The sequence below is a fragment of the Myotis daubentonii genome, chromosome 7, assembly GCF_963259705.1.
Source record: "Myotis daubentonii chromosome 7, mMyoDau2.1, whole genome shotgun sequence".
NCBI classification, from domain to species: Eukaryota; Metazoa; Chordata; class Mammalia; order Chiroptera; family Vespertilionidae; genus Myotis; species Myotis daubentonii.
Genome location: NC_081846.1, coordinates 46,646,142 through 46,671,355, shown reverse-complemented (window position 1 = coordinate 46,671,355; position 25,214 = coordinate 46,646,142). Strand labels below are relative to the sequence as shown.

The 25,214-nt window shown below is 36.0% G+C and overlaps 1 protein-coding gene across 5 annotated transcripts in view; it reads left to right on the top strand.

Moving 5' to 3' along the window:
- The window catches only part of DYNC1I2 (dynein cytoplasmic 1 intermediate chain 2), a 54,371-nt gene extending 29,498 nt beyond the window's left edge, over nt 1-24,873 (top strand). For 3 of the 5 annotated variants that reach the window (XM_059704110.1, XM_059704111.1, XM_059704108.1), the window contains 11 exons: nt 7,805-7,900; nt 8,114-8,276; nt 8,384-8,483; nt 9,236-9,361; nt 10,245-10,391; nt 10,751-10,864; nt 11,171-11,304; nt 12,850-12,994; nt 20,398-20,538; nt 22,363-22,488; nt 24,241-24,873. In XM_059704110.1, the coding sequence (XP_059560093.1) occupies nt 7,805-7,900; nt 8,114-8,276; nt 8,384-8,483; nt 9,236-9,361; nt 10,245-10,391; nt 10,751-10,864; nt 11,171-11,304; nt 12,850-12,994; nt 20,398-20,538; nt 22,363-22,488; nt 24,241-24,354 (1,406 nt within the window). In that variant the 3' untranslated portion in view covers nt 24,355-24,873. The remainder of the gene's footprint in view (nt 1-7,804; nt 7,901-8,113; nt 8,277-8,383; nt 8,484-9,235; nt 9,362-10,244; nt 10,392-10,750; nt 10,865-11,170; nt 11,305-12,849; nt 12,995-20,397; nt 20,539-22,362; nt 22,489-24,240) is intronic. The other 2 variants (XM_059704112.1, XM_059704109.1) reach the window with 1 other exon arrangement.
- Nucleotides 24,874-25,214: the final 341 nt, after the last annotated feature.

The window sequence follows — 25,214 nt, the reverse complement described above, 5'->3', positions numbered from 1 at the left end:
TTTTTAATAAGTGGATTTTTTCCCCCATGCTTTTTTGTTTTTATTTTTTGGCATATTTTCTTAGAGGGAAACATCATAAAACTAATGCATTATGTATTTGTTTTTTAGAGTTTTAAAACTTTTTCTTTTAAAAGTTAATAAAGTATAAGCTGTATATATGGGTAATTATCATCTTTCAACTATTATATTAGCTGTTCATGTGTAAGTTCTTCAGACTTCATGTTTAAATTGATTATTGAAAATTTTTTTGTTTTTAAAAAAATATTTTTATTGATTTCAGAGAAGAAGAGAGGAGAGAGAGATAGAAACATCAGTGATGAGAGAGAATCATTGATTGGCTGCCTCCTGCATGCCCCCCACTGGGGATTGAGCTCTCAACCCCGGCATGTGCCCTTGACTGGAATCAAACCCGAGACCCTTCAGTCCGCAGGCTGATTTTCAGTCCACTGAGCCAAACCGGCTAGGGCTGATTATTGAAAGTTTCAACAGCAAAGAGAGCCTACTACATATCAGGTATAGTGTGAGGCACTTTACATTACCTCTGATTTTCTCACCAAAACCCTTAGAGTTAAGTATTGGTTCTATTTGTTCATGAAGAAACTTAAGCTGAAAGAGATAATTTATCAAGGGTCACATAGCCAGTAGCTCAGATTCTATCAAGTCTGACTGATTTCCAAGATGTGTTTTCTCTCTTATGCTGCCACTGTAGCAGCATGTTCATGCTTTTATGATAGTTAATCTATGGTAAGAAATTCAATTAATATTACAATCCAGTATACACATAAATACACATGATTAACTGAAACAAGTTTTATGAAATAGCACCTTCCCTTCTCTATTTCATTTTTTTATTATTTTATTTATTTTAATCCTCACCTGAGGATATTTTTCCATTGATTTTTAGAGAGAGTGGAAGAGAGAGGGAAAGACAGAGAGAAATATCAATGTGAGAGAAACACATTGATTGGTTGCCTCCTGCACCAGCCCCAACCAGGGCCTGAGCCAGGGAGGAGCTTGCAACCGAGGTACATGCTCTTGACAGTAATCGAACCCGTAACTCTTTGGTCCGCAGGCCGACACTCTATCCACTGAGCCGATACAGCTAAGGCTCTATTTCATTTTTTAAAATGTTGAACATTATGTACTAAATTTATTGGTTTAGACCCATAGTTTAAAAAATACTTCATTAAAAGATGGCATGGTTTAGTTAGCTTATTTATTAGTGTATGCATCAGGATAATATTTTATAGTGATTATCCCATATAATAAAAGGCTAATATGCAAATCAACCGAACAGCGGAACGACCGATCACTATGACGCACACTGACCACCAGGGGACAGACACTCAACGCAGGAGTGTCCCACAGGGGGAGCGCCACTCAGCCAGAAGCCCTGAGCCGGACTCACGGCTGGCAAGCACAGTGGCAGTAGCGGGAGCTTCTCTCGCCTCTGTGGCAGTCGGACATCCCCCAGGGGCTCTCAGACTGTGAGAGGGTGCAGGCCGGGCTGAGGGACTCCTAAGTGCATGAATTTTCATGCATCGGTCCTGTAGTCTAATAATAATAAACAGCTTTGATCTTTCATTGAGTTAAATATAATATTTCTTATCTTTACTGAAAGAAGGTGAAAGTGACAAGATGGGTGAACTGAGCCCAGTTTTAAAATCATAACTGATGCAGACATACCTGTAAATTTTCACTGTGAGAACTAGACTTAGATACAAATTTTACAAAGGTCCATATTTATTCATTTGCAACCTAATAAGTACTCATTGATTCTGCAAGTTTAAGAGTGTATGCTATAATTAAAGGCACTAGATTATCCTTTTTTTGTTGTTTTGTTTTTTAGTTTCAGGTTAAGATATGTAAAATGAAGGAGGATGAGAAATATTTCCCAATACCATGGGGCCATCTTTAGCCTTTGGCACTATTTACAAAAATGAGATCATTTTCTTTCTATATTGTTACAATTATTTTCATGTCAAAGTTTATTACATTAAGTTTTTTTTTCCCCAGTTTGTGGAAGTTTCTAGAAAGAGGGGAAAGAAAAAAACCCTGAAATTAAGGTTTTTATAATGAAAATATTTTATGCTTAACTGTACTTGTGCTTATCCATTGCTTTAATACAGTAGTTCTCAAACTTAGCCTGACTGGTTCCCATTGAAGAATTATGTAACAAATTCCAAAATTCACCATGAGACAGAATTGCAGGACTCACAATTTGAGTGTAACAGATAGTAAATTAAACTTGGATAGGCTGTGTAATCAGTGCAGAAGTAATTTGAGTTAACCAAATTGAAGATAAAAATTGGTCTTAGATTTAACTCTTACCTTTCTCCCATTTTTTAAAATGGCTGAATCTCTTCTTTTAAAAAGCAATAGTTTTTATTTTGCCTTGTTTTTTTCTCCCTTACTAGCCATCTTCTTGCTTTCAAGTTTACTCTGTAAGTTGGTGATACAGTTTCTGAACTGATGTTCTTTGCTGTCTTACAGCACCTACTGTGAATGAAATTGACTAGGAACATGCGACCTTAGTCAATTTTATTCGCGGCAGGTAAAAAGCTTCTCATGGCAGGAGCATGGTGCCCACAGATACACTCCTGGAAAAGTTACTTTCTGCCTTTACCTTTTTAAAGTTTATAACTCTTTTTGAAAATGGCATTATTTTTTCTTATTCACCTCTCAACATGGATTTTTTTTTTTGTCACTGTTTTTAGAAACAGATTTTTAAAGAGGAAGGTATCCTAAAGGTTATCTAATCTAATCATCTTGTTTACACCTGAGGAAACTGAGGCCTAGGGAAGTTAATTGATGAGCTTGTGGTCTCATTGTGAGAGAATATCCAGGCTACAACCAGAAGCTGCCGTTTTGATTTTCAGTGAAGTGTTTTGTTTTGCTTTTCTTATACCATTCTACTTTTTTATCTGTGTGGATTTTGCAATTACTTTTGGTATTGGTTTGGTCTCCAGATATTTTTATTCTGGTACATGTTGATTAGTATTTATAATGTTTGGAAAAGTATTATATGTAAAGAGCTTTTAATTTTTTATTGCATGATCTTAACATCTGGAATCCACACTTCCCAAGTAGACTAAATTTGTGGGCCTCTGGTTAATATTACCTTTGTCAAAAATGGATTTTTAAAAAATTCTGGAATAAATAACACATTTAATAAATTATTTTTAACCCTCAGAATCAGTAAGGACATAAACATAATTAAAAATTGAAGAATTTGTTTTTCATATTGATTGAAAGACTTTAATCAGCATGTCTGAAATTATGGTGTCAGAAAAATGTAATATTTATGAGAGCCCAGCTCACAGAATCTATGGAAATGATGCCAATAGTCTCTAAATAAAATCTGAATTTTATATTAAAAAGACCATTAGAGCCCTGGCTTGGTGGCTTAGTTGGTTGGAGCGTCATCTGTATACCAAAAGGTTGCAGGTTCAATTTCCAGTCAGGTTACAGGTTTAATCCCAGGTCAGGGCATGTACGGAAGGCAACCAATTGATGTTTCTCACATAGATGTCTTTCTGTCTCTCTGTCTCTCTTCCTCTTTTCCCCTCTCTCTCTAAATCAGTAATAACATACCCTTGGTTGAGGATTGAAAAAAAAAAAGACCAGTGACTTTGCATCTTACTCTATATGTTTAAAAAAATAAAAGGAATGGATTCCCTTGATACATTCATGAAGCTTTGTCGCAATATAAGTTCTCTTAATAATGATCTTAAAGAATAAGGTATAAGAAGATGAAATTATGGATAAATGGGTTGAAGTAAAGTGATTCAAAATGATGTTGATCCAGAAAAGGAAGGATTATTTTGAAAATATTAAAGGAAAATTATTCATATCTGTATTTGTAAATTAATGACTGTAGCATTTTCTTCTACTATTCTCACTTTCTGAAAGATGTTTGTAAAATTATAAGATGTTCATTAATGTATATTTTATATGCAAATAATTTCCTGATTTTTAGAACTCAGTGGCAACTTCCTTCATACCACGAATAATCCGACTGCTTTTTAAATTAGGTATTCGTCATTGGATATTAAACTGTCTTAAAATAGGGACACCAGCATAATGAAAACAACAAATTTATTTCCTAAACAACATTAATATACTTATGGTGGGATTTGTTTTTCACTTCCTATTGCAAATTAATCTTTGTAAGTGATAGATAAAAGAGTATCAGTATTTAGTGAGGACTTTTTAGGACCTATGCATATTACCTATTTAAATGAGTTGTAATATTTTAAGTATACTTTTTGGCTTAGTCTTATTTAGATGTCTCTTCAATGTAATATGACATGCAGATGATAAAACTTGCTCTGAAGACTCCCTTCAGTTTAACAAAAGTCACCCATTTCACAGATGATTTAACTTTGATTAACCTATTCCTTTGTAACAGATTATTCCAACAACTGGAATTTCATTCTTTGGTGTTATTTCTAGGTGCAGCTTAATTTACAGAACAGCTTTTCTTTCCATCTCAGCAAAATACATCACAATTTTGATGTTAACTCAAAGTAAAAATTCAATGGTTCATTAAACCTAGTCTTAGCATTCATTGACAAGAGATTTGTCATTTTAAAAGTAACTGCTACTTTTATGCATTCTTTACTGCTCAGTTTATAACCTTAGATTCCCTGTCAGAGAAAGCATGGAGTTAACCACTTAGCATATTTCAATGAATATTCATCAATAAATTGATGTGACATGGCAGTCCCATTTTTCAGTCTTCCTGCTCTGTTGAAGTCTTTCAGTTTTAAATATATTAAAGCTTATCATGTAATAGGGACTGGCTTAAATCTTTAGAATTGTAATATTTTGGTCATGCTAATAGTCCTTTAGTAGCTATTGTATTAGTTTTTAATAAGAGAAATATCTTTGTTTCAGAGGAACATTCCCTAGTTGGATGTTACTGATGTTAGGTGTTTTTGCCAGTTATTTGGTATACATAGGTAATTGTTAAAGATCAGCTTTATAATGAAAATATTATGTTTTGCATTTTATAAGAATAGCAGATCATTTATTTTTTTGTTCCTTCAAATTCATTTAGCTTAATCATTTTTATGAAATATGGGTTTAAATACCTATCATAATTTTTAAATCAGTTTTTAATCCATGTGGAAAGGAAGCTATGCATGTTCATTCTAAAATGAAATCCTGAAAAACATGTATTTAAATAGTTAATAATTATTATTCAACTACATCTAAAATAACCTATATAGGCAAATAGGCATGGTAGATGCCATATTGTAGGCAGATATAGATCACTGCCTAACATCATCTACATTTTAAAAGGAAAAGAGTGTCTATAAACAAGATCTTTTCTTTTAAATATGTAGATTATGAGGTCACTTAGCACTAAAGTACTGACCATATGCATTATGACAGGAATTTGACACCTGTCATTGGAAATGGTACTTAGAGGCCGTATAATGCAACAAAGTTGAGGGAGGAGAATACGATGTGGGCAGGAGGCTGTAATTTATAATTCACAGTGCTCAAGAGTGACCTGTCCAGGGTGATTCAAAATCCCTATCTTTGATTTTAGGGTTTACATTCAGTGAACGCTACTAATGAGATTGATTAGGATAATTGATAGTATTAGCAGGAAATGGATATATATATATTCCCAGATTTAATTTTTAATTAAAGTAAATATCCTATTATTCTAAAAGTTAACTTTTAAGTTAAATGTAATTAAATTATTTTATTACATTACACTTGCAGGTGACTTTATAGTAAAATTTCGTTCTAATGTTTGAGCAGTATAGAATTGTTACCAGCTATACTGTTTTCAGATTAATAATCCGTTGTATATGAGAATTCATCTAAAAAGGAGTACTGTCTTTCTGTTTCTCTGTGTGATTATATTGTTCCAAAAAAGCTTTCATTTTTTAAGTAGCACAAAAGCTGTAATTGGCATGCTTTGTAAGGAAGTGTCAATGTGCAAGAGAGTGGCGATCACTAAGAATTCTTTTACGTGTTCTTTCCCCTTTGCACTACCGCCTCCTCAGTGGGGTCACTGAGATCACTAGCTTTTCTTGAAATGGCCATTTTCACTGGCAGGTGCATTATACCCTGTATTTTCAGATTGTTTTTCCATTCTGAATGTTTGGCAGGTTGATTGCTCTGGCTGCATTGACGGAGAAAGGGCTGACAAATGCGGTTGGGCTGGCTGAAAAGACAGTGATTACTGTTTTCCTTTGTGGCTGATTGAGGCCCTTGAAAGGAAAAATTTTAACCTTCACCATTTGGTTCAAAAGTATGAGCATATATTGAAATCATTCGTGCCATTTATCCTAGTTCTGTAAACTTGTCAGAACGTAAAAATCGCTCTATTTCAAGTAATGTGGGATTGGCATACGTCATTATCATTTTGATTAAGTTGGAGGTTGTATCATTGTGTGCATTATACAGTGTCGTTTAAAGCTTTCTTCCCTACAGCTACAGTTATATTTTTATTGCCTATACTATAGAGTTAGAAAGATTTTCATAGCTCTCCAAACCTAACACTATGTGTGTGGTTTGGCAGCTGGTGTGGCCTACAAGCTGCATTTTGTTTGCAGGGCAAAGGCTTATCTGTAGGCCTCCTGGGGTGCGGGTAATTGCATGGGCTTGCCATTGGGGAGAGACGGGATTGGAAGCAGTCAAGCGGAAGAATGTTATGCCATCCCATTGCCACCTTGTAGCAGAAAGACACAATCCTAGCAATGCCATCTGGTTGTTGCTATCTAGTCAGCTGGCTTGGCTGTGGGACCATGACTTGGCAGCTGGTTCCCATCCTTGACCATTCTTTTGTGTCCGTCGTATATATGTGTGTTTTAGATAATTTCAAACATGGGTCAGGGAAAGGACTGTAACTAACAAGGAAAGTTCCCTTATTGAATAGGCTCTCATTACTTGAGATGCACTGTGCTGTAGATGCCTGCTGCTATTCCCCCATTGACAAATGACACATCTGTTTCCGCAATAAAAAAAAAAAAAGCGTTTTCTCCGTAAAAACCCATCTCAGTATGTAGTGAAAGAGTAGGCAGAGCTGTATGTTCTATAACATTTTAAAATAAGTGATCTTAAGTTATTTCCTGGTTTGGGAATATAAGAGTAGATTTAGTAATAAAAAGTCTTCTAAACATTATATATTATCTCAATATATATTTTTATTCAAGAAAACGTTAAGTGCTTATTGCCACATTATATAACGGTAGTAATGAGACTTGCATTTAAAATGACAGAATAGAAAATGTGGTCTCATAGCTATTATCTTTAAAACCTGCCTCTCAAATAGCAACTTGAGAGTTAATGTAAGCCGTCTTTATGCCATATGAAGACCCATTAGACGCTGATGGTTTCAGATCACAAGTAAGCAGCCAGCTCTGTAGGCTATTTTCGACATTTGATTTTCTTCATTCTACAGCATTAATGTGTCAGCATGCTACATAAAACTACATAGGAGTTGCATGTTGTTCTGTCTGGAATGATAAACCTTGCAAGCTTTTAGAAATTTCCCTGAGGAATTCATCCTAGTTGCTTACATATTTTATTTCAGTTTCTATAGCTACAGAACTTGGAATGACTGTTGATAAGATGCTACATAGGTATGTATAAAAACCAAGAGGTTCTACATAATTCTTTCTTCAAAATTATGTTGCCAAAATTCATATTATTTGTACTTATTCTGTCTTATCAGTGATTTGCTTTTGCTTTTATGTAAAGAGTTGTGATACCTTCTGCCTGTGACCTCAAACATTAGCAGTTATTTTCATAAAAATAATTCTTGTTCTGTTTTTTTCAGATGAAGAAGAAGATGATGATGTAGTGACTCCTAAACCACCTATTGAACCTGAAGAAGAGAAAATTTTAAAGAAAGATGAGGAAAATGATAATAAAGGTATCTTAAAGAATTTAACTTTAAAAAATTTTGTTGATTCCTATTAAGATTTCCTTTATTGTTTATGTATGAAAGTAGAATAAAATGCTCTAAATTAAAGAGGCGAATCTGGTTGTAAAAGAATGTGTGGCATTCATTGATCCAAACTGTAATAGTGAGTTGACCTGATTTGACTCACATAAGTCAGACTTCAGAAAAACATTTGTTTTCCAGCTCCCCCTCATGAGCTGACTGAAGAAGAAAAGCAACAAATCTTGCACACTGAAGAGTTTTTAAGTTTCTTTGACCATTCCACAAGAATTGTAGAAAGAGCTCTTTCTGAGCAGATTAACATCTTCTTTGACTACAGTGGCAGAGATTTGGAAGACAAAGAAGGGTAATGTTTAATTGCTAAAATTATGGCTTCAGCAATGTTAAATTACATTAAGATTAAGAGTAAGAAGTTATAACACCACCTTTTTCTGGATTTGGTCTTTTCTATAGAGAGATTCAAGCAGGTGCAAAACTGTCATTAAATCGACAATTTTTTGACGAACGGTGGTCAAAGCATCGGGTTGTTAGTTGTTTGGATTGGTCATCTCAGGTAAATTATAAAACTGGTTGCTATTAATTCATTTTTGTTTTTTCCTCCTTTATTTTTATTCTTTTTTAAATTTTTTTTACTTTTATTGAATTTATTGGGGTGACATTGGTTAATAAAATTGTATGGGTTTCAGGTGTACAGTTCTATAATACATTAACTGTATATTGCTTGTGTGTTCATCACCCAAAGTCAAGTCTCCTTCTATCACCGTTTATCCTCCTTCACCCTTTTCTACCTCTCCCTACCCCCTTTCCTTCTGGTAATCACCATAGTGTTGTCTGTATCTGTGAGTTGTGGTTTTCTGTTTTGTTTTTGCTTAAATTACTTCACCTTTTATTTTAATAATGGAAATTTTGTGTAATTAAATCAATATATATCATTTAAAATAATAATAGATGATAGATCTAATGTTTTCTTATTCATTTTGTCTTATGTAAACTGTGGAAGAAATTATTGGAAACATTACTTATATTTAAAACTCAAGATTTTATTTATGCCAAAACCCAGTTTCAATTGCTCACCAAATCCTTTGGATAAAATTGTAATACACATATTAATGAAGTTAATTAAAGCATTTTAAATAACTAATTTAAGGTAATGTTACATTACAGTAAGCAAACTCTAGAGATACCTCTTTTTTTATGAAGTATTAGGTATTTGTATTTCAGAATAATTTGATAGAGACAATGAGTAACTGAGAATGTAAAAACAGTTCTTATCATAGCATCTTTTCTACTTGGTTTTGTGAGCAGTATCCAGAGTTACTGGTGGCTTCCTATAACAACAATGAAGATGCTCCTCATGAGCCGGACGGGGTGGCCCTCGTATGGAATGTGAAATACAAAAAAACCACCCCAGAGTATGTATTTCACTGCCAGGTAGGATGGTCTTTCAACAGCTTTCCCAAGTTTAAGAATTCATTAGTGCATTTAGACAAGTGCCTTTTTTCTTTTCTTGTCAACATAATGATTTTATTGGGTTGGCATTTTCTAAACCACCCGTATTTGCAAACAGATGTTAACAGAAAACTGAAGACTTCTCAGTTCAACATGATCTGCCTTTTTGTAGCATTTCTGACATCTCTTACAATGTTTAATCACACCTGAAGTTCTTTGCAGTTGTGATTTTCTGTTATTGTGATTGATTGTATAAAAGAAATATTTTCTAAAATGTCTTTTCTACAGGGTGTTTCTTAGGAACTTATTTGCTGAATATACAATTAGACTCTTGGCCCACTGAATTACTTATACAAGGCCTGAGGAGTTGGAACTAGATCGTTTTAAGTAGAAACATATGTGTGAAGTAGGAAACAGATGCAGTTTTAAAGAGGATTTAGTAGGTTAGAATTTGCAAGCCTTTTTTGGTTACATAAGTTATAATCTTTTAATAATATTATAATTCTGAAAAAAGCACTTAACTGAATCAAAGCTAGCATATACTCTGTTGTCAGATTATTGTTAGAGGTTAATGCAAAGCCAGTTACCTTTTGACTTAATACTATAATTGAATAAAATAATATTTTTCTTTCTTTAGAAGTTACTTAAACATATTTATGTAAGTAATCATTACATTAGACTTTTAAGCAAAAACTATTCAAAAATAAATTTTCATATTCTGGAACAAAGTAAAAATTTTAAAATGAATTTATTTACTTGTTTTTATAACCTCTAATACCTTATAATGAAGGGGAAAATGCTTTTTTATAACTTGTCAAGCTTCTAACATTTGAATTTTAAATATAAAAATCTTACTGATTTGCAGTCAGCTGTGATGTCTGCTACATTTGCAAAATTTCATCCAAATCTGGTTGTTGGCGGTACGTATTCAGGCCAAATTGTGCTGTGGGATAACCGTAGCAATAAAAGAACTCCAGTGCAAAGAACTCCACTGTCAGCTGCTGCACACACGGTAAGTAAAGAGGTTATTTCCATTAGACTTCTGTGCTCCTTCACCATTAAATACTTAGTAGTGCCCATCAGAGTAGCTTCAGAATGTGTTTCCTTTGATGTGTGAATTCCTTATCATTTAGCAGCCAAGAACAAAGGCCTTTTTTCTGTTTTTCTGGAAATTTGTTTTATTAAAAACCCATTTCTCTTCTGAGACATCCTTTTGTTAATCAACAGAATAGTGTCAAACTTCACATTAAAAATGCCCTGAAGATATGAGACAGTTTTGATATGAAAGAGAATATCTATGATTATGCAGTAAAAATTGTTTCCCTTTCTTGGTGAAATAATTCCAGAAAACCTTAATATCTCTTTCTTCAGCATCCTGTATATTGTGTAAATGTCGTTGGAACACAAAATGCTCATAATCTGATTAGCATCTCTACTGATGGAAAAATTTGTTCATGGAGTCTGGACATGCTTTCCCATCCACAGGTAGGTTTATTTTGGAAAACTCTGAAATTTTGAGACAAATGTTATTTTTTAAATCTATAAACCCCAGCTTATGTTTTTCATAAATGTTTTATAATGGTATTATGGTAACAGTTTATAAATCTAAACGTGTTAAATATAGTTTGTTGTATATATCTTATTTTCAAACCTGCTTCACTTACTCAAAGGCAATTTATATAAGAAGTATAATAAAAGAATTGTTTACAAACCAATGAAAAATATAAATTTTTCTTAAAAAAATAAAAATTACAAGTTTGCAAAATAATTTCCTTAATTTTTTCTATCCAGGACAGCATGGAATTGGTTCATAAACAGTCAAAGGCAGTAGCTGTGACATCAATGTCCTTCCCTGTTGGAGACGTCAACAACTTTGTTGTTGGGAGTGAAGAAGGTTCTGTGTACACAGCATGCCGCCATGGCAGGTACATCTAAACTGGAATTTGCAATTATTTAAAATGTTTCCCTGAATAATCTCATTGAAACAAATTGCCCCTTGTTTAAGTAGAAATCTATCCTAGAGTCACTCATTTTTTGTGACAAATTATTTGAGATCAGGTGTATAAAATTAAAACAATTTTTAAAAAATCAAAGGTTATTTTGGATCATGATGTATTCTGGATGTTGAAAGTTGTGGTGTAGTTTTGTATGTGTGCACATGCTTACAGAAGTTAGTGGTGGAAAATAACATTCAGCAATTGCAAATATATTATACACTTGCCACATATTGACCTTTAAAGTTGTAAATAAGACTTTCAGCCATTTTCTCATTTTATGTGAACTTTGAGCTTTTAGTTCAGTCCTCCTGATAATTGTAGAGTAATGTCACGTACACATTTTAAATTGACTAGTATTTCTCCTGCTGTTCAATATGTTTTGAAATTGTCTAGCTGTACCTTATCAATTGCTTCCTTAAAAAAAATTGAATGTCCAGTTTTCATCTCAAATACAGATCACCTTCACTTCAAAGCTTTTGATTTAAAAGTAGTCCAGATTTTCTCTCTTACATGTAGTATCCCTTTATCTCTATTCCACCACTTCAGACATTGAACTTTTGAGTTCTGTTTTCAACATCATGTTTATGGTTCAAATATGTACTTACTAGGGGCCCAGTGCAGATTCATGCACCTTGAAAGGACCTGTGGGCCATGAAGCTGCGGTGGGCACAGGGTCAGGTCTCGGCCCATCCTCCACGCCCCCACCTGACCCCTCCCGCTGTGGCCTCCGGTCCCCTGTCTGCCGGCAGCCCCGCCCCCACCGCCGCTCCCATGTACTGACATTGCAGAGCGATTGGGGCAGAGCGATCGGGGCCAGCACCAGCAGCGGGTGTGAGCAGCGGCTGCTGTCCCTGATGGCCCCTCAGGAGCAGGGGGAGGTGGAGAAGCCCTTAGGGGCAATCAGGGCTGGCAGCCGCCACTTGCACCTGCTGACAGCGCTAAGCGACTGGGACCTGCGCCAGGCGCCGGCAGCAGGTGCAAGTGGGGCCAGTGCCGGCAGCAGGTGCGAATGCCGGGTGGGACCATGGCGCACAGGACCAAAGAATTTTCAGTAGCCACCAGAGGCTCACCCCGATGACAGCAACTGGCACCCCACCTTGGTCCACGCCCCCTGCTCACTTGCTCCATCGTCCCGCCATGGCCGACACCCGCCATGTTTCACGCTCTGCAACCTGTTGCCGACGCCCGCCATGTTCCGCACACACCCCCTGGTGGTCAGCGCACATCATAGCAACTGGTTCAGTTGTTCTGCCGTTCGGTCTATTTGCATATTAGCCTTTTATTATATAGGATTGCTTTAGTAGTGTTACCAAATAGAGTAACACTCAATTTCAGTTATTCTGATAGGTTATGAGCACAGAGTTAAGTGTGTTGAAATTATGTCAAAGTCTGATAAATAAACTGTAAAATAATGTTTTTGTAAGTTGGCTGTCTTACAGAGATTTCCCTAACATTATCACTTTGATGAAACAGCAAAGCTGGAATCAGTGAGATGTTTGAGGGACATCAAGGACCAATCACTGGCATCCATTGTCATGCAGCTGTTGGAGCAGTAGACTTCTCACATCTTTTTGTCACTTCATCATTTGACTGGACAGTAAAGCTTTGGACAACTAAGGTATCTAAAAACAGATGTCTGGTCATTTGCTTAGGTTTCTAACACAAGGTGGTGCTCTAGTACTACATAGGAAAGATGGAAAGTTTTCTAATAGCTTAGCATGATTAACTGATAGATCAAACTTGATAAGAAGTTAGACAGAACATAAGTGAGCTACTAGAGGTTGTAGTTTTCATAAAAGTGTGCTGACAAATATGGTCATCCCACACACAAACACCAGTCTTCCAACTACTTCAGGCTTTTTGAGCACAGAACTCTCTGCCCTGAACTGAGCTGGAGAAAAAGCCCCTGAGTATCTCGCATAGCACCTCACATAGCTGTCATGCAGCACTAAAGTCAGACATTTTTTTTTTTGGAGAGTTTTTAGAGGTTTGTTCAGACTATAGTGGCTTATAGAACTGATGGAAAAATGGGGAAAAGACAGATAATAACTAATGTACAATAAGTCCTATTTGATAAAGCTACACATAATAAGTTTGAGTCATTAAGAAAGTATGGCCCTAGCTGATTTGGCTCAGTGGATAGAGCATCAGTCTACGGACTGAAGGGTCCCAGGTTCAATCCCAGGCAAAGGCACATGCCCAGGTTGTGGGCTCGATCCCCAGTGGGGGATGTGCAGGAGGCAGCCTATCAATTCTCTCTCATCCTTGATGTTTCTATTTCTCTCTCCCTCTCCCTTCCTCTCTGAAATCAATAAAAATATATATTTTTTTTAAAAGGAAGTATGGTATGCCCTGGCTGGGTAGGTCAGTTGGTTAGAGCACTGTCCCATTACACCAAGGTTACAAGTTCAAAACCCAGTCAGGAACATATACACGAAGCAGCCATTGAATGCATAAATAAGTGGAACAAGAAATTGATGTTTCTCTCTCTCTGTCTCTCACCCTTCCTCTCTCTAAAATCAGTAAATTCTAAAATAAATTTTAAAAAGAAAGTATTGTATAAAGTTATAGATGGATATGTATTTTTGTTTTCCAAAGTAACTAATTTAAATAGTTATTTTCTGTTTTTAATAAGTTTCAGTTATTCAAAACTCCCACTTAAGTAATGAAGTACTTCCTGATTCTCCAGCAATTCCAGATAAATGTGACAATGCCCTACCTCACTGAAAGTCTCAAGGCAAAGTCAGGTCAGGAATGTTACTTCCTGTGATAGGCCTTGTAATTTCATTTGAGCTTTTTTAAAATTAAAGTGCCTTGACTTTGCTCTCTAGCTTTTCTGCACTATTACATTGTTGCTTGCAAAGTCGTATATTCAGAATATCAGATTCTATTGAAATTAAGTTTTAAGCTACATTTTTCATGTTTCCATCTGCCTTTTCCTAAATATTGACCTTTTGAATAATTCATCATGAGACAAAGTTTAGAGACCTTATTTTGTTCTTCAATATTTTGAGAAAACCTAGTAGTCTTAAGAGATGTTTTTTTGCTATTACAGTTATCAAATACTGGCTTCAGAAATCTAGTTCAAGTTAACTCACTGTTCACTATTATCTTTTCTTGATGCTTTCTTTCAGTCTAATATGAAGTGAGTTAGAAGACTTCGCCTCTAAAACCTTGCCTTTTAAAATTAAGCATTTTCCAGTTTTGCATTAGCGGGTAGAAAAATAGCACTTACCTTAAACCTAATGAAAGAAACAGAAAAATGCTTAACATAGTGTGTAGCATGTAGTAGGCACTTAACAAGGTTCAGTTCCTCCTTTTCCCTTCATGGGTATTAGACAGAACCTGAATGCATTTAGTCAGTGGTCTGTTTTCTTTCTTGGATTGTTCTTGACTTCCTTCTTTTAATTAGATTTACATCGTGGAAAAGAGAAGGAAGACTCCTCCAAAGAAATGCGTAAACTAGCTAGTAACACCAAAGGAAGAGGCAGAATTGGAAAGATGAAGCCACTGCTTCTCTATAGGCTGCAGGCAGTAGTGTAAGTGGCTAGAACTTGGCTGTGCTCTCACCTTAGTAGTCCCGTGTATAGCACAGGAGACATTACATCTCTTAGGTTTTCTGGCTAGCGTCCTTTTAGTAATTGAAAAGAATTTATCTATTTGTAGATTTATTGTTATTTTGAATATCTCAGGGCTTCGGTTTGCTAGCCTTCTGTTAGCTTTAAATTTGAGGCTTTCATCCTTACATATATTGCTAACAGGACTGAAAAATGAAGGGGCTGTCTTGCCTAAACAAGAACAGAACTTATATCTGTGGAAGCAGACTAACTGATGCTTGCTTTTGTTATATTATTGGTTGATTGGTGGTTGATATCTTCTCACTCTTGTATTTTGTTGTATTTTAACATAGAACTGTCTCTGAATAAGAATGACAGGCAGGCATATCTCTTTCTGGGCTAGGTATTGCTTTCTTCCCTGAGCTTCATATAGAACACTCTTATTCATTCCACTGTGATATATGCCTCTTCCCTCTTCCCCACACATACATACCTCTCAAAAGTTAGTGGCCAAAGAATGGGCCACTGTATGTAGAACGGTGTTTTTATCCATGCCCAAGGGCCTTCAAAAACTTCATCAGAATTACTTTTTATTCGAATTGTTCTTCACACAAACAGTTTTGTATGAAGGATGAAACAACAATAACAATGTGCTGGGTAAATAGTTTTTATTTGCCAGTATCATGGCTCCCAGTGTCATTGCTCTGATCTTAGATTTTTTATTTTATTTTATTTTTTATATATATATTTTATTGATTTTTTTTACAGAGAGGAAGGGAGAGGGATAGAGAGTTAGAAACATCGATGAGAGAGAAACATCGACCAGCTGCCTCCTGCACCCCCCCCCCCCACCTGCCTACTGGGGATATGCCCGCAACCAAGGTACATGCCCTTGACCGGAATCGAACCTGGAACCTCTCAGTCCACAGGCCAACGCTGTATCCACTGAGCCAAACCGGTTAGGGCTGATCTTAGATTTATACTTTAAGGTTAATTGTGTTGCTGGTATTTATTTCTATCCTGTCAAACAACTTGATAGAGCCTCTGTGCTCTTTAACATAATGGTGATGAATAACAGGCAGGTAAGGCTTTTAAATACTCTTTTTAAAAACATTCTCTCAATTCCATTTTAAACTCTTTAAACCAGTATCTTTACATTCATGAATTTAACATACCTTTAAAGTGTTTTTCTTCTCTATCTCTGTGCTCTGTAAACTGGAAGAATGCACCATTAGATATCACTGTATCTGTGTACTTTTTAAGATCTGGCTGTGCCCCAGTAGCAAAACAAGAGTCCTTTTTTCCCCCTTTCTGTAAATCCTCTAAAAAAATCCCTAGAAATCTCAATTTGGCACTGCCTCAACTTTAATTTAAAGTAATCTACTTCTGTAGTCAGCTTCTAAATTTATTTGGAGGATATGGTTACCTTTTCAAAATACCAAATTTGAAATTTCACAATAAAAAGCACTTTTCCAGCCTTGAAAATGGTAGGAAGAATATGTGAGAAGTAAAAGCTTCTTGAAAGTAACCTGAAGATTTGTTCCATTACATTTAACTATACTTGTTACAGATGACTCTTTTTTTAAAAAATATTTTTTATTGATTTTTTACAGAGAGGAAAGGGAGAGGGATAGAGAGTTGGAAACATCGATGAGAGAGAAACATCGATCAGCTGCCTCCTGCACACCTCCCACTGGGGATGTGCCCGCAACCCAGGTACATGCCCTTGACCGGAATCGAACCTGGGACCTTTCAGTCCACAGGCCGACGCTCTATCCACTGAGTCAAACCGGTTTTGGCTACAGATGACTCTTAAACTATAAAAATTATTTATTTGGGGGACAAAGTGTTTTAATGTATACACGGTATTTTCTAGTCTCAGAGCAATATCTATCAAACCATATTTACTGTAAAGTGACAAAATTAAGATTGTTAATGTGATAATTTCTTAGAATTGGTAGTTTTCAGACTTTTGTAATCCTTACACACCCTAAAATTTTGTTACAGTCTCTGATGTCTTAAATCCCCTCCTTATTTTAACAACTTCCCTATTTAATGCTCAGAGAATACAAGCATTAAAACAGGGTCAAAGATATTTTACTGACTCTTGGAATAGCAACTGTACACATTAGACAAGTTAAAATGAAAAAATGCTTTGAGATTGGGGTGTTTCGTGAGGAAGCCTACGGACCGTTGGGACCGAGTGGCAGCATTGACCATAGTACCTTGCTGCTGACCCATGTCCAGCCTGTCCTTCACATATTTAGAAATTCAATTTTGTCCATCTTCTAGAGTTGATTAGCTAGGGAGTGCTGACTGCAACTGACAGGCTCCTAAGACACGGATACATTGGAGAAGGTCAATTTATTAATTTACAATGAGAAATAACTGTCAAAAAGCCCCGATACTCATGCTGGCCTGACCAGCTCATTGTTTCCCTGTAGACAACCCACATGGGAAGCCAAATTATAATCAGAAGATTGCTTAGTGAACAAGCAATTGGAACAAAGGAAGTTTTCTAATTTGAATGTTTAATGGCATCAAGCAATGATAGCATGATTCATTCATCTTCCTGTAGAGATAGTCTTGCCCTGGGTGGTAATTCTCACAGTTCATGGATTGAGACTCTCTCCTAGGTAGACAGTGCTTATATTGGATACTGTCTGTATTTTGTTGTAAGACTCTGCTTCTTTGTATTTCTTTTGTTTTTAATAGACACATGTCTTCTCAAAAAGGTCCTGTTGGCAGGTTATAAGGAAGGTATTTCTGACCTGGATATCGTTTCTTTTTGTTTGTTTTGTTTTGTTAATCCTCACCTGAGGATATTTTCCCATTGATTTTTAGGGAGAGTGGAAGAGAGAGGGAAGGGCAGAGAGAGACATTGATGTAAAAGAAACACATTGATTAGTTGCCTCCTGCACACGCCCTGACCAGGGCCTAGGTCGGGGAGAAGCCTGCAACCAAGGTACATGCCCTTAATTGGAATCGAACCCGGGACCCTTTGGTCCATAGGCCGACACTCTACCCACTGAGTTAAACCGTCTAAGGTGGTATCATTTCTTTTTAAAGAGGATCTGTTTATTCCTGTTCTGATCCAAGTGAAACTGTATTTCCCAGGTCTTTTGAGAGCACCTCACTGTTCATGTATTTACTATAGGGACTCCTTTGGTTATTAATCTAGATCTACCCAGTTACCCTGAAAAATACAGAATTACTCTGTTTATTCCCAACGGATGCTGGAACAAATAACCACAAACTACGTGGCTTTAAAAGAACAGAAATTTATTCTCTCACAGTTCTGTAGGGGAAAAGTCCAAAATCAAGGTGTTGACAAGGTTGGTTACTTTGGGAGGCACTGAGGGAGAATCTGTTCCTAGCTTCTGGTTGCCAGCAAGCTGTGTTTCCATTTCTCTTAGGTATGGACCTAGGAGAAGAATTTCGGGTCATATGTCACTCTAATTAGCATTTCCAGGAATGGCCAAACTGTTTTTCAAAGCAGCTACACCAATTTACATTTCCACCAGCAGTGTCTGAGAGTTCCAATTTCTCACATCTTCCACCAATACTTGTTATTATCTGTCCTATATAGCCATCCTAGTGGTATGAAATGATATCTCATTGTCGTTTAATTTCCATCCCTCTAATGGATAATGATGTTGAGCATATTTTCAAGTGGTTGGTTGCTGTTTGTAGATCTTTGGAGAAATCTAGTCAAATCCTTTGCCCAATTGTTAATTGGGTTATTTGCCTTTTAATGAGTTGTAAGAGTTCTAATACTTATAAGATATATAATTTTCAAATATTTTCTCCCATTGTATAAATTATCTTTTCACTTTCTTGAGGGTTTTTTTTGAAGCACAAGAGTATTTAGTTTTGATATAGCCCAGTTTATCCACTTTTTCTTTTGTCATTTGTGCTTTTCGCTTCTTATCTAAGAAACTATTGCAGAATCCAAGGTCACAATGATTTACTCCTGTGCTTTTTCTTAAGAGATTTATAGTTTTACCTCTTTTTTTTTTTTAATATATTTTATTGATTTTTTCAGAGAAGAAGGGAGAGGGATAGAAAGTCAGAAACATCGACGAGAGAGATCGATCAGCTGCCTCCTGCACGCCCCCCAGTGGGGACGTGCCCGCAACCACGGCACATGCCCTTGACCGGAATCGAACCCGGGACCCTTGAGTCCGCAGGCCGACGCTCTATCCACTGAGCCAAACCGGTTCGGCAGTTTTACCTCTTATATTTAGATCTGTGGTACATTTTAAGTTAATTTCCATGTGAGGAAGGAGGCAGTCCAACTTCATTGTTTTGCATATGCATATTCAGTTGCCCCAGTTTCATCTGTTGAAAAGACTGTTCTTTTCCCATTTGTTATGACACCCTTATTGAAGATCTGTCATGATAACTTTGTATGGGATTTGACTAAGATACCTTTTTGTTGCTTATTGTCTACTAGTGAAATGAGTTTTCTTTTAAGAGGGAGGGAATGGGAAAAGATAGCTTTTCTAGGTGTATTGTCTAGGTGAAAGCTCTCCTGTGTTTCTTGCAAAGCAGATATATCTTTACCTATCTCTCTGAGATAAGCCTTTTTTATATTTCTTTACCTATCTCTCTCTTGATCTGAGATATGCCTTCTATATATTTCTTTACCCATCTAAGTGAGATATGCCTTTTCTGTTCCTCTTCACCACCTGTATCTGCACCTTCTCTTTCCTTTGCCCCTCCTGTGCTGTATTCCACAACTTGGATATTGCTCCCAGAAGTTTCTCTTTGGTGAGACTTGGTCTTTAAAGGACTCTTTGGTTTGTTAGAGATTGGGGTGTTAGAGAGTTTATAGGGCTCAGACTGCACCATTAGACCTTACTTATATCACATGGAGTCTGTATGCATTTATTTATAAATGCAATTGTGTCAAAATCCCTCACAGTTTCTGCTGCTGTTCTCAGACTGACCCCCATGCTGGCCACTAAGCATCTGTTATTGACTATGAGGCTCTGTTCTCTGGCTATCAGAAGCCCCCGTGCCTTCCCACATGCCCTGCCTCACAGATGCTCATACTGTGCAGGTCTTGTATTTGTCAGAGGTTTGTTTTTACCTGCTTACATCCTGATCTTGTTGTAGATGTCTGTGAATCTTTGATTTTGCTATACTTTGTCTGGGTTTATGGAGAGATTTAGAGGACATTCAAAAAATACAGTGCCATTGCTATCCTCTTCCTAGAATCCTCTCATTGACAAATGTTTTTAAAGTACCTTCTATTCCTTTTTTTAAACAGTATGGTTGACTATAAGTTAAAAAGAAAATGCAATCCAATAGTTGATTCTTAGTTCCATAACTCCAGATACGGTATAGTAAAACAAATTATGGGAACTTTTTCTAGACTGAGTTAAATATCATAAAATGTCATACCTGTTGAATGTATGTCATATTTTGACTGCGCTAAGAATCAACTTTTCCCTTTCAGAATAACAAACCTTTATACTCATTCGAAGATAATTCAGACTATGTTTATGATGTTATGTGGTCACCTACCCATCCAGCCCTGTTTGCATGTGTGGATGGCATGGGGAGGCTGGATTTGTGGAATCTCAATAATGATACAGAGGTAAGTGGGAAAATAAAAATTGCACTGAAAAATAGAAAATTGGAGAGTTATTGAATAATTTGTGAAGTTCTTTTTATCTCAAGGAATGTAAAAGGGCTCTGTGAGTGTAGCATCATCACAAAGAAACCAAATAAGCTTTGTATCCTAATGATGAACAGCATGCTGTGCCCAACTGAAGGGAGAAACACTGTTGTGAAGAGCACAGGGGCATTTCCTTGTACTTCTGAAAAGCACTATGGTGCCTCTCATGTCCTGGCAAAGTCTCATTCATAAGGCAGAGGGAATATTTTTCATTCATAGGCTAGAAAGCAGAGAGCCTCAGACTCTTAAAGTATGTTAACCTTAATCCTAACTTTCTAGATTCTCTCTTAGCCTTGATAAAGTTGTATATCACCCACAAACATTAGTCTTAGCCTGACTTATTTGAATGAAGGAAAAATATATTTTGATGACTTGTTCCATGAAAACATTCTTACTGTTACTATAAAATAAATACAAAAACCATCAAATTTCCTAATTGCTATACTAAAATCACTGGTTGGCATGAAATTTCACTGCAGCTATTATTTGTTGTTAGCTGTGTATATTTTTACCAGCTTAGAGAGGCTTAATGACATTCTTAGAATTCTATATTGGTTTGTGGTGTAAGAAGTAATGCTAGCAGTTCTGTCAGTAACAAGTAAGGAGAAAGTCTCTTGATTGCTTCCCCACATCCCACTCATTCACACGTCTCCTTATATTTCTAGTGGTATCAGTCCAATCCCTTGAAGTAAAATACTTGGTTATACAGGGCAAGGAGGTGATATATTGGACATATAAAAAATTTAACACTATGCTAACTGCTAGTTTAGTACTTAGAGGAGGAACATTTAAATACTGCTAGAAAATGATATATAAATGGATGATTGGACTTGATTATTCGTTGCTGATTACTAGAATGATACCAATTTTATTTTCTGAATCTGGGTTTTGGTGTTAGAGATTTGTGGTTATAATTAAATTTTGATCTCTCCTATACTCAAATTGAAAGAATATATCTTAATTATAATTTTTCTATGTAACAGCATGCTAGAGGTTAAATTTATAATTTGGGGATGACTGGTAGCAATTAGAAGTATTATTTTGAGTCATATTTCAAATTTTTTTAAAATTGGATTGTGCTCTGGTCTGAGTCAAACATTGAATGTTTGCTGTCCATGTGGCAAGTAAATCTCTTTTTCTTCAGCATTTGAGAGACACCGTCAGATTGCAGGGGGCTGGCGCCATTGTGTTGGTGCGTCATTCTCCCTGCTCCAGACAGTTCATGGAACCAGGGGCTTTAGAAAACTATACTGTACCTTCAGTATGGACTGTTTCCAAGAATTCTGGTCAAATCACAAGTTCCAGCTGACAGAGATGCAAGCTTCAAAAGTAATTCCTGTCCTCTAAAATTGAACCATAATCTGTTTATGAGGGCTTTTGAAATGTTTCTTTAAAATGGGGTTTTGGCCATCTGTTGTCAAACAGCTAGACTTCTTAAGGAAGTTAAAACAACAGAGAATACTTTATTAAAGAGAAGATCTTTCAGCATGATGTATCCAGTCATGTGAGAATTTCTTATATAAAGACTTAAGTTAATTTTCCCAAACCATTTTCAAGGATTGACTATAATGTCATGCATAATGCATCACTGAACAAGAAGAAAGTTGGGAAAATTCTTTATCTATTTTCATCTTTGTCTTTAAAAATGTAGCCAGATTGGAAGAAAGAAGAATTACTATTTTACATGTTTATAGAAATCTTGATGAAATGTTTAACACTGCACTATATTTTAAATGCCTTTAGGTGCCAACTGCCAGTATTTCTGTGGAGGGTAATCCTGCTCTTAATCGTGTAAGATGGACCCATTCTGGAAGAGAGATTGCCGTGGGTGATTCTGAAGGACAGATTGTTATATATGATGTGGGAGAGGTATGGGGCTTACTGCCTATAATTTTGACACATCTATTTAGCTTTCACAATATAGTAGTAACTCTATCTTCGTGGTTAAAACTAGTCTTTGAGGTTCATGAATTATATAAACTATATGGTTGTAAAGATAGTACTTACTTTCCACCATGGGAAGGACTCTTGAGATTAACTTTCTTTCTAAACTGGATGTCCTGTGTCCCCATGCAACAGATTTTGAGGGTAATATCATATGTTGGAAGTACCTTGCTTCTTGAAGCATGCATTGCTGGAAGCTAGAAATTCTTTAGGCATAAAAAGAAATTTGGAGTTATAGTTGGACTTTCAAGCTTTACGGAATTGATATTGAGATAAGATTTTATTTTTCTGTATTCATATATTTGTTTGGACCAGGTAGTGAAAATCAAAGTAATATTTTTTCAGAGTTTTCTGATGACATTGTGAAAAGTGATCTTGGCTCTCGAGCCTTGTTGCAGAATTATTATTATTGAACCCAACAGGATGAGTTGCAGTTCTCTCATTGGTGCTAGGTTGGCTGTACACAATCCCAGGAGTGATATCCTTTTTTCCAGGTTTGACTAATGCCTTAGTCACTCCTTCTTTACTGTGCCTATGGCTCAGTAAAGGCCTTGGACACCCCAAGGCCTCTAGCAGTTGGATCTGAAGAGTAGATTGAATCATTTAGAACAGCCAATTGAACTATCTGCACAAATGGAATTATTCTGTATCAGCACTGTCCAATATGGTAGCCACAAGCCATATATGACTATTGAACACTTAAAATGTGACTAGGACAATTGAAGAACTAAATTTTAGATTTTATTTAATTTTAAGTACATTAATGTAAGTAGTCAGATGTGGTGGGTAGGTACCATATTGAATTGGATATCACTGTCCAACCTAATCTAATTTTATAAGCAGGCACATCCATTTGCTACAATGAATGGTTTGTGTCCTAATATGGCAATGTCATATTCCTCTAATATTATAATAACAATTATCAAAAAATTTTGCTATTGAACTGCTTCAGTGAGAAAAAAGCATCACAAGCCTCTTTTCCCGTTTTGCTCTTGGTACATCACTAAGTGGGGAGAAGTAGTGTACCTTCTGGTGCAGGGATTAAGATATCAAGAAAGGTTATCTTGTGCTCCAAACAAAAAAAAAATATAAGAAACCAGTTCTTTTAAATATATTTTATTGATTTTTACAGAGAGGAAGGGAGAGGGATAGAGAGTTAGAAACATCGATGAGAGAGGAACATTGATCAGCTGCCTCTTGCACACCCCTTACTGGGGATGTGCCCGCAACCCAGGTACATGCCCTTGACCGGAATCGAACCTGGGACCCTTCAGTCCTCAGGACGACGCTCTATCCACTGAGCCAAACCGGTTAGTTAGGGCGAAACCAGTTCTTTTAAACTATGCTTCAAAAACTAGTTCAGACTAGGAATAAAGTATGAAGTAAATAAGTAAAACTTTTTAAGATTTTCCTCCCCAGCAGTAAAAGTCATGTTTTCTCTCACACTGATGGTGATAATAGCAAAATCATTTCTGAGGCTGTTAGAACACATTTCACAAGCACTGTCTTTTGTTTCAGAATGTGTAAATCATTGTTATAGTCACTGTAATTATGGAAATGCCATTCAGGTCAACTATTACTTTTTAATGGAAAAGTTATTTGAAAACAAATTGAATAATAGTGAGTAGACCCATCTTTTATTTCAATATGCATAAAACATTGTCTTTCTTTTAACAGCAGATTGCTGTCCCCCGAAATGATGAATGGGCACGGTTTGGCCGAACACTGGCAGAAATTAATGCAAACCGGGCTGATGCGGAAGAGGAAGCCGCTACCAGAATACCTGCTTAGCCCCTAAAAAGAGGATAGCTAGCCTCAGTGGGTTTGGAGATGACTCTAAGTAGATCCTAAGACTGCATGCTTCTGTCTAAATGATAATTAAAAGGAAATTTCATGGATTAGACCATGGATTTAATGCAGCTAGCAAATCTTACAGTGTCCCTTTTTACATAATACGCATCTTGTTTTGGATATGTGTCCTTTTTAATACAGCTGACTAACTTTGCTGAATGCAGCCTTTTTAAATTCTTATACACCAGGTGTATATTTGGTATTAGTTATTCTTTTGAGTTCTTTTCAATTTATAACACTGTATACATTTATTTCTAAAGCACAGATTAAATAAGTTCTGCATATTTTTAAATAATCATAATGCCCTGTTATACTGATAATGTTCTCATGATATGTAGAAACATTTATCTTAGCCATAGCATGCATACATCTATCAAGTTATATTCTGATATTCTTTTTCTTCTTTATAATTCATGTGATAGTTATATATAAATAAAAAATATGGTTTAACTTTTCAAATTTTCATTTTGATTTACTGCTGCAATTTTAATTTTTCCTTCTCTTTTATAAAGTATGGGTGTTTTTTTTTCATATCTTTAAGTTCCTGTTGTATGCAGCCACTTCAAATGTAAAACTTTTTGCCTTAACTATACCATACAGTGTACTGTAGAACTCCCAATTCATTATGAACTGATCTTCTACACTAATAAAAGAGAAAAATGGTAATTGGCGTACGACACTACCCTTTTCATTGGCTAATCAGGGCTATATGCAAATTAACTGCCAACTAAGATTGGCAGTTAACTGCCAACAAGATGGTGGTTAATTTGCATATGTAGGCACAATGCAGGGAGGTGAAA